The following is a 9,183-nucleotide window of genomic DNA, read 5'->3' on the forward strand; positions in this document are numbered from 1 at the left end:
TACTCAGTACTCTGATATCTCTGTAAACCATCACCCTCTCTGAACAGCGGGACGTAAGGCTGCATCTTACTCAGTACTCTGATATCTCTGTAAAACACCACCCTCTCTGAACAGCGGGACGTAAGGCTGCATCTTACTCAGTACTCTGATATCTCTATAAAACACCACCCTCTCTGAACAGCGGGACGTAAGGCTGCATCTTACTCAGTACTCTGATATCTCTGTAAACCATCGCCCTCTCTGAACAGCGGGACGTAAGGCTGCATCTTACTCAGTACTCTGATATCTCTATAAAACACCACCCTCTCTGAACAGCGGGACGTAAGGCTGCATCTTACTCAGTACTCTGATATCTCTGTAAAACACCACCCTCTCTGAACAGCGGGACGTAAGGCTGCATCTTACTCAGTACTCAGATATCTCTGTAAACCATCACCCTCTCTGAACAGCAGGACGTAGATTACAGGTTGTGTTATAGGGTGTGTAAGGTCTTATGTTTACATCAGAAACAACACTGTAAACAATAACAACAACACCAGTTACCTCTCACCTGTCCGACTGTTGACAAGGCCGTCTACTGACAGTGTCATAAGGGCTGTAATGTTTACATCAACAACAACACCAGTTACCTCTCACCTGTCCGCTGTTTGCTAGATCATCCACTGTCATGGTGTTATCCAGTCTGAGCCCCAGTCCAAAGTCACACAGACAACAGGTCAGATCCTGCTTCACCAGGATGTTAGAGCTCTTCAGGTCGCGGTGTACGATGGGCACTTTGGGCCGCCCGCAGGCCGTGTGGTCACTGTGAAGGTGTGCCACCCCGCAGGCCAGGGACCCGCCCAGACCCCGTAGATCCTCCCAGGAGACCAGGTTACGGGTCAGGTACTCCTGAAGGTTTCCTCGGGGGTGGAAGGCTGTGATCAGCCAGTACTGCTTCGACATCTACAAAGGACAAAAAGACACCATGACGAGAAACGGTTAGAAAGGGTGTTGGGAACAATTAGCTTAAAGTGGTCTGTTTGTTTGCCTGACGACCCAAAGCTCTTTGCTCTTGCCTGACGCTAAGCCACGCCCACGGACGGGAGTTTCTTCTCCACAACGAGTCTGGATCTGAGTTCCTCCCGGACGATTTCTAACACGCAAACACATTCTAACTGCTCTGATTGGTCCAGAAAACCGGACGGGTTGGGCCAGAGGCAGAACACACGCGGGTAAAGGTGGCTTTGACACTTCTGATTGGTCCAGAAAACCGGACGGGTTGGGCCAGAGCCAGAACACACGTGGGCACCTCTGATTGGTTAGAGATGATCCAATTGTTGATGACTTTGTTATGTACAACACCTGTCATTTGGACGTCACCTTAAAGGACTTTAACGATGTCAGTCTCAGACTGAAGTATGAGCAAATATATCTACATCCTATCCCTGTAATCTAGAACTAGTGGACAACAATATACAGTATGTATCCCTGTAATCTAGAGACAGTGGACAACACAGTATGTGTCCCTGTAATCTAGAACTAGTGGACAACAATATACAGTATGTCTCCCTGTAATCTAGAGACAGTGGGTGGACAACACAGTATGTGTCCCTGTAATCTAGAACTAGTGGACAACAATATACAGTATGTCTCCCTGTAATCTAGAGACAGTGGGTGGACAACACAGTATGTGTCCCTGTAATCTAGAACTAGTGAACAACCATATACAGTGTGTGTCCCTGTAATCTAGAGACAGTGGACAACACAGTATGTGTCCCTGTAATCTAGAACTAGTGGACAACAATATACAGTATGTCTCCCTGTAATCTAGAGACAGTGGGTGGACAACACAGTATGTGTCCCTGTAATCTAGAACTAGTGAACAACCATATACAGTGTGTGTCCCTGTAATCTAGAGACAGTGGACAACACAGTATGTATCCCTCTAGAACTAGTGAACAACAATATACAGTATGTGTCCCTGTAATCTAGAGACAGTGGACAACACAGTATGTATCTCTGTAATGTAGAGACAGTGGACAACACAGTATGTATCTCTGTAATGTAGAGACAGTGGACAACACAGTATGTATCCCTGTAATCTAGAACTAGTGAACAACAATATACATTATGTATCTCTGTAATCTAGAACTAGTGAACAACAATATACAGTATGTATCCCTGTGATCCCTTCAGTAAAGTGCAACAAAGATAACATAGGCTGCGATTAGGCCAAAGAAGTGCACTATATAGGGATTAGAGTGCCATTTGGGATGGATGAAACAGGGACGCTACACTACCTTTCTCTCCTCTGCTGTGAGGAAGTGGAGGACGTTGTCGTGGCGAAGGTCGATGTCGGAGAAGATGTCCTTCTCGTTCTTCCACGATGCGTACTCTTCCTCAGGGAAGATCTTCACGGCCACCGTCTCATACTGGTCCGACGAGGAGCCGGGCTGCCTCAGCTTGGCCTTGAAAACCTCAGCGAAGCGCCCCTTACCCACCTAATGTAGATATAATATACAGTAAATCTGGTTATAACCCTTACCCACCTAATGTAGATATAATATACAGTAAATCTGGTTATAACCCTTACACACCTAATGTAGATATAATATACTAGTAAATCTGGTTATAACCCTTACCCACCTAATGTAGATATAATATACAGTAAATCTGGTTATAACCCTTACCCACCTAATGTCAATATAATATACAGTAAATCTGGTTATAACCCTTACCCACCTGTGGTTGGAGTAAAAGTGAGAAGTTAGGGCTAGTCTAAAGCAGAAAAGAACAGGAAGTTGAAATGAGCACCACAGGGAAAAGACCTAAAGTCGGCATTGCACTACAAAGGATTTCTAGTAGAAGAGGAAGAGGAAGAAGGAGACGCATATAAAAAGAAATGCCATTTAGCAGACGCTTTTATCCAGAGTGACTAATACTCACGCCTAATACAGTTTACGTGTAGGAAGAAGAAGAAGGAGAAGAAGATGAAGAAGAAGGAGAAGGAGGAGAAGAAGGAGAAGAAGAAGGAGGAGAAGAAGAAGGAGGAGAAGAAGAAGAAGGAAAAGAAGCAGGAGGAGAAGGAGAAGAAGGAGGAGAAGAAGGAAAAGAAGCAGGAGGAGAAGGAGAAGAAGGAGGAGAAGAAGGAGAAGAAGGAGGAGGAGAAGAAGAAGGAGAAGAAGGAGAAGGAGGAGAAGAAGGAGAAGAAGGAGGAGGAGAAGAAGAAGGAGAAGAAGGAGAAGAAGGAGGAGAAGAAGAAGGAGAAGAAGGAGAAGAAGAAGGAGGAGAAGAAGAAGGAGGAGAAGAAGAAGGAGAAGAAGGAGGAGGAGAAGAAGAAGGAGAAGAAGGAGAAGAAGGAGGAGGAGAAGGAGAAGAAGAAGGAGGAGGAGAAGAAGAAGGAGAAGAAGGAGAAGAAGGAGGAGAAGAAGAAGGAGAAGAAGGAGAAGAAGGAGAAGAAGAGGAGAAGAAGGAGGAGGAGAAGAAGAAGGAGAAGAAGGAGAAGAAGGAGGAGAAGAAGAAGGAGAAGAAGGAGAAGAAGAAGGAGGAGAAGAAGAAGGAGGAGAAGAAGAAGGAAAAGAAGCAGGAGGAGAAGGAGAATAAGGAGAAGAAGGAGGAGGAGAAGAAGAAGGAGAAGAAGGAGAAGAAGGAGGAGGAGAAGGAGAAGAAGGAGAAGAAGAAGGAGAAGAAGAAGGAGAAGAAGAAGGAGAAGAAGGAGAAGAAGGAGAAGAAGAAGGAGAAGAAGGAGAAGACGAAGGAGAAGAAGAAGGAGAAAGAAGGAGAAGAAGGACAACAACAACAACAAACAACATCAACAACCAGACAGGTGTCCAGACCTGCAGGTCCAGCTCGATGGGTAGGGGTTCAGTGTTGTGGTTGAGGTTGTTGGCGTGCGTTGAGCTGCTGTCTGATCCATCGTCGTCCATCATGATGCTGCAGTCCAGACCTATTTATTGATTGAAACACGTATTGATTGTTTGAATCTATTGGACAGTAAAATCACATATAAAGCCAGTCACTCCTGACAGAAACAACGTAATGGATTTAAAACAATTATCCAGGATTAACACACTATAACCTGAAGGATCATTTTCATGATTGACTTGATGACAGAATGATTGATTGAGTTAATTATTGATCTCATGACTGATTGATTGAGTTAATTATTGATCTCATGACTGATTGATTGAGTTAATTATTGATCTCATGACTGATTGATTGAGTTGATTATTGATCTCATGACTGATTGATTGAGTTGATTATTGATCTCATGACTGATTGATTGAGTTGATGACAGAATGATTGATCTCATGATTGAGTTGATGACAGACTGATTGATCGCATTATCTCATGATTGAGTTGATGACAGACTGTTTGATCTCATGATTATTTTATTAAGTTGATTATTGATCTCATGACTGATTGATTGAGTTGATTATTGATCTCATGACTGATTGATTTAGTTGATTATTGATCTCATGACTGATTGATTGAGTTGATGACAGACTGATTGATCTCATGACTGATTGATTGAGTTGATTATTGATCTCATGACTGATTGATTGAGTTGATTATTGATCTCATGACTGATTGATTGAGTTGATTATTGATCTCATGACTGATTGATTGAGTTGATTATTGATCTCATGACTGATTGATTGAGTTGATTATTGATCTCATGACTGATTGATTGAGTTGATTATTGATCTCATGACTGATTGATTGAGTTGATTATTGATCTCATGACTGATTGATTGAGTTGATTATTGATCTCATGACTGATTGATTGAGTTAATTATTGATCTCATGACTGATTGATTGAGTTGATTATTGATCTCATGACTGATTGATTGAGTTGATTATTGATCTCATGACTGATTGATTGAGTTGATGACAGAATGATTGATCTCATGATTGAGTTGATGACAGACTGATTGATCGCATTATCTCATGATTGAGTTGATGACAGACTGTTTGATCTCATGATTATTTTATTAAGTTGATTATTGATCTCATGACTGATTGATTGAGTTGATTATTGATCTCATGACTGATTGATTGAGTTGATTATTGATCTCATGACTGATTGATTGAGTTGATTATTGATCTCATGACTGATTGATTGAGTTGATTATTGATCTCATGACTGATTGATTGAGTTGATGACAGAATGATTGATCTCATGATTGAGTTGATGACAGACTGATTGATCGCATTATCTCATGATTGAGTTGATGACAGACTGTTTGATCTCATGATTATTTTATTAAGTTGATTATTGATCTCATGACTGATTGATTGAGTTGATTATTGATCTCATGACTGATTGATTGAGTTGATTATTGATATCATGACTGATTGATTGAGTTGATGACAGACTGATTGATCTCATGACTGATTGTTGAGTTGATTATTGATCTCATGGACTGATTGATTGAGTTGATTATTGATCTCATGACTGATTGATTGAGTTGATTATTGATCTCTGACTGATTGATTGAGTTGATTAATTGATCTCATGACTGATTGATTGAGTTGATTATTGATCTCATGACTGATTGATTGAGTTGATTATTGATCTCATGACTGATTGATTGAGTTGATTATTGATCTCATGACTGATTGATTGAGTTGATTAATGATCTCATGAGCTGATTGATTGAGTTGATTATTGATTCTCATGACTGATTGATTGAGTTGATTATTGAATCATGACTGATTGATTGAGTTGATTATTGATCTCATGACTGATTGATTGAGTTTGATTATTGATTTCATGACTGATTGATTGAGTTGATGACAGACTGATTGATCTCATTATTATTTTATTAAGTTGATTATTGATCTCATGACTGATTGATTGAGGTTGATTATTGATCTCATGACTGATTGGTTGAGTTGATTATTGATCTCATGACTGATTGATAGAGTTGATTATTGATCTCATGACTGATTGATTGATTTGATAACAGACTGATTGATCTCATGACTGATTGATTGAGTTGCTGACAGACTGATTTATTCCATTGTGGTAGTCCTCACCTTTGCCCTTGCGTTTGGACTTCTTGCTGTCCCACTGTTCCTGGCTGAGTTTGCGATGGCGTTGGACCCGGTACCAATAGAACATAGTGATGACTACTACCACTAGGACCAGTAAGGGCAACAGGCTGATCAGGATGATCGATACCACCGGGGGCTCGATGGTTGGGCCCGACCACTGGAGAGAGGACACAGAGAAAAACGAGTTACTAGGTTAGTTAGTCTAATCCTAACTAGGACCAGTAAGGGTAACAGGCTGATCAGGATGACTGATATCACCGGGGACTCCATGGTCGGGGGAGAACACAGGAGAGAGAGAGGGGAGGTTTAGAATAGAGCACATGTAGCAGGTGATTGGAAATCAGGCTCTTGTAAAGAGGTAGCCCTAGTACCTTGATGAGGACCTCTCGTCTAATGAATCAGGATCTTGTAAAGAGGTAGCTCTCGTATCTTGATGAGGACCTCTCGGTCTAATGAATCAGGCTCTTGGAAAGAGGTAGCCCTCGTACCTTGATGAGGACCTCCTGGTCTAATGAATCAGGCTCTTGTAAAGAGGTAGCCCTCGTACCTTGATGACGACCTCCTGGCCTAATGGTTAAGACTTTGGGTTGGTGAGCAGGAAAACCTGGTTTGATTCCCACTGGTGACACAAGCATGCTGTCATGAATAAAACTGACCACGCATATAAGTACATCTAACACATGGTTGGACATATACCTTTTCACCCTCTCAGAAACAGTGATTGCTGTGTAATAATCCACTGTGGTGTGAGGCTACATGTCCAGGACGCGAGACAGAGTGAGACATAGTGGTCCAGTGTAAACGAGGACAGGATATTCCCCAGAACAAGGAGGGGGAAAAAGGTCAGAGCTGTTTGATAACGTTGTGTTGTTGCATTGTGTTTCACAAATAGAAAAGTCCCAAACCCCTTTTTACTTGGTACAGAATAAAATGCAGCTTTTATAAAACGCTACAGTGATTGTGGCGACGTCTGGTGACGTCTGGCGACGTCTGGCGACGTCTGGTGACGTCTGGCGACGTCTGGTGTCGTCTGGTGACGTCTGGTGACGTCTGGTGACGTTCACTCTCAATGTCACACGGATAATAGTGTTTATATGTAAAGATATGAATAGGAGTCCAGATATGAATAGAGTCCAGATATGAATAGAGTCCAGATATGAATAGAGTCCAGATATGAATAGAGTCCAGATATGAATATTCAGATATGAATAGAGTCCAGATATGAATAGAGTCCAGATATGAATATTCAGATATGAATAGAGTCCAGATATGAATAGAGTCCAGATATGAATAGAGTCCAGATATGAATAGAGTTCAGATATGAATAGAGTCCAGATATGAATAGAGTTCAGATATGAATAGAGTCCAGATATGAATAGAGTCCAGATATGAATAGAGTCCAGATATGAATAGAGTCCAGATATGAATATTCAGATATGAATAGAGTCCAGATATGAATAGAGTCCAGATATGAATATTCAGATATGAATAGAGGTCAGATATGAATATTCAGATATGAATAGAGTCCAGATATGAATAGAGTCCAGATATGAATATTCAGATATGAATAGAGTCAGATATGAATATTCAGATATGAATAGAGTCCAGATATGAATATTCAGATATGAATAGAGGTCAGATATGAATATTCAGATATGAAAAGAGTCCAGATATGATATTCAGATATGAATATTCAGATATGAATAGAGTCCAGATATGAAAAGAGTCCAGATATGAATAGAGTTCAGATATGAATATTCAGATATGAATAGAGTTCAGATATGAATAGAGTTCAGATATGAATATTCAGATATGAATAGAGTTCAGATATGAATAGAGACATTCTATCCTTGACCCTTCCATATATCTCTGTGTTCTCTAGGTGGAGAGGGCCCTGCCACCTAACAAGAATAGAATAGAGTAGAGTACAATAGAATAGAGTAGAATAGAGTAGAATAGAGTAGAGTAGAATAGAGTAGAGTAGAATATAATATAATATAATATAATAGAATCGAGTAGAGTAGAATATAATATAATAGAGTAGAGTAGAATAGAATAGAGTAGAGTAGAATAGAGTAGAATAGAAAGGGTCTCAACGCACACAACTTATATTCGGGCCTGGTAAGGTAAGACTTAGCACCCAAACCAAACACCCTCCGGTCCAGAGTGGAAACAGAGGAGACACTGTGTCCCGTGGGTGCTCTCTACTCTGGGCACCAGTTTCAATGTCCTGTCTCAGTCTGTGTCTCTCTGAGGAAAATTCACCCCTGTCTGGCACACTGTGGGTTGAACCGCCGGGCTGGCCGTTTACCACCCGAAGGACGTCCAGAGACTCCACACCCAAACACAGAGCCTCTCTGCCAGCTACGTGCTGCGGGTGTGAGGCTGGGGGCAGGGACTGGGGCTGGGGGGGGGGAGGGGGGAGGCAGGAGGCAGGGCTGTGAGGCTGGGGGGGGGGGGGGGGGGGGGCAGGAGGCAGGGCTGTGAGGCTGGGGGGGGGGCAGGAGGCAGGGCTGTGAGGCTGGGGGCAGCGAACTGGGGTTGGGGGGGGGCAGTGTGGTTGGGCACTGGGCAGGAGGCAGTGCAGTGGGGCAGGGAACTGGGCTGGGGGGGGGGGGCTTGAATAAAAACTTGATAGTGTGGTTGGTGTTTGTTGTTACAGATAGGTAGGAGGGGGACAGTAAAACAGTCAGTTGATCTCTTCAGGCTGAGCTTTAGAAAGTCATATACTTCCAGTAGTTTTTAAAAACATGTTGAGAGAAGGAGAGGGAGAGCAGAGTGCTCACAAGCTACAAATAAAACTTTACTGAACATAGTTTGGCAGTGTGGACATGCCAAGGTGTGTCTCTAACTAATCACACAGCCTTTTTAGTAGAGAGAGAGGAGATAGAGAGGGGGGAGGCAGATAGAGAGAGAGAGATAGAGAATGAGAGAGAGAGAGAGAGAGCACGACAGAGAGAGAGAGAGAGAGAGAGAGAGAGAGAGAGAGAGAGAGAGAGAGAGAGAGAGAGAGAGAGAGAGAGAGTGAGACAAGAAACAGGGAGAAGAGAGAGAGAGAGAAACAGAGACAGAGAGATAGAGAAAGAACAAGAGAGAGAGAGAGAGAGAGAGAGAGAGAGAGAAAAAGAGAGAGAGACAGAGAGA

General features: G+C 42.3%; 1 protein-coding gene across 1 annotated transcript in view; it reads right to left on the bottom strand.

The window, feature by feature from the left end:
- LOC109886196 (TGF-beta receptor type-2) overlaps positions 1–9,183 on the bottom strand; it is a 54,564-nt gene that overhangs the window by 23,584 nt on the left and 21,797 nt on the right. The window contains exons 4-8 of the mRNA XM_031821112.1: positions 6,540–6,560; positions 6,022–6,175; positions 3,816–3,925; positions 2,280–2,480; positions 637–942 (exon numbers count right to left, since the gene is read on the bottom strand). Of these exons, the coding sequence (XP_031676972.1) occupies positions 637–942; positions 2,280–2,480; positions 3,816–3,925; positions 6,022–6,175; positions 6,540–6,560 (792 nt within the window). The remainder of the gene's footprint in view (positions 1–636; positions 943–2,279; positions 2,481–3,815; positions 3,926–6,021; positions 6,176–6,539; positions 6,561–9,183) is intronic.

This window comes from Oncorhynchus kisutch, unplaced genomic scaffold, assembly GCF_002021735.2.
Source record: "Oncorhynchus kisutch isolate 150728-3 unplaced genomic scaffold, Okis_V2 scaffold3864, whole genome shotgun sequence".
Classification (NCBI taxonomy): domain Eukaryota; kingdom Metazoa; phylum Chordata; class Actinopteri; order Salmoniformes; family Salmonidae; genus Oncorhynchus; species Oncorhynchus kisutch.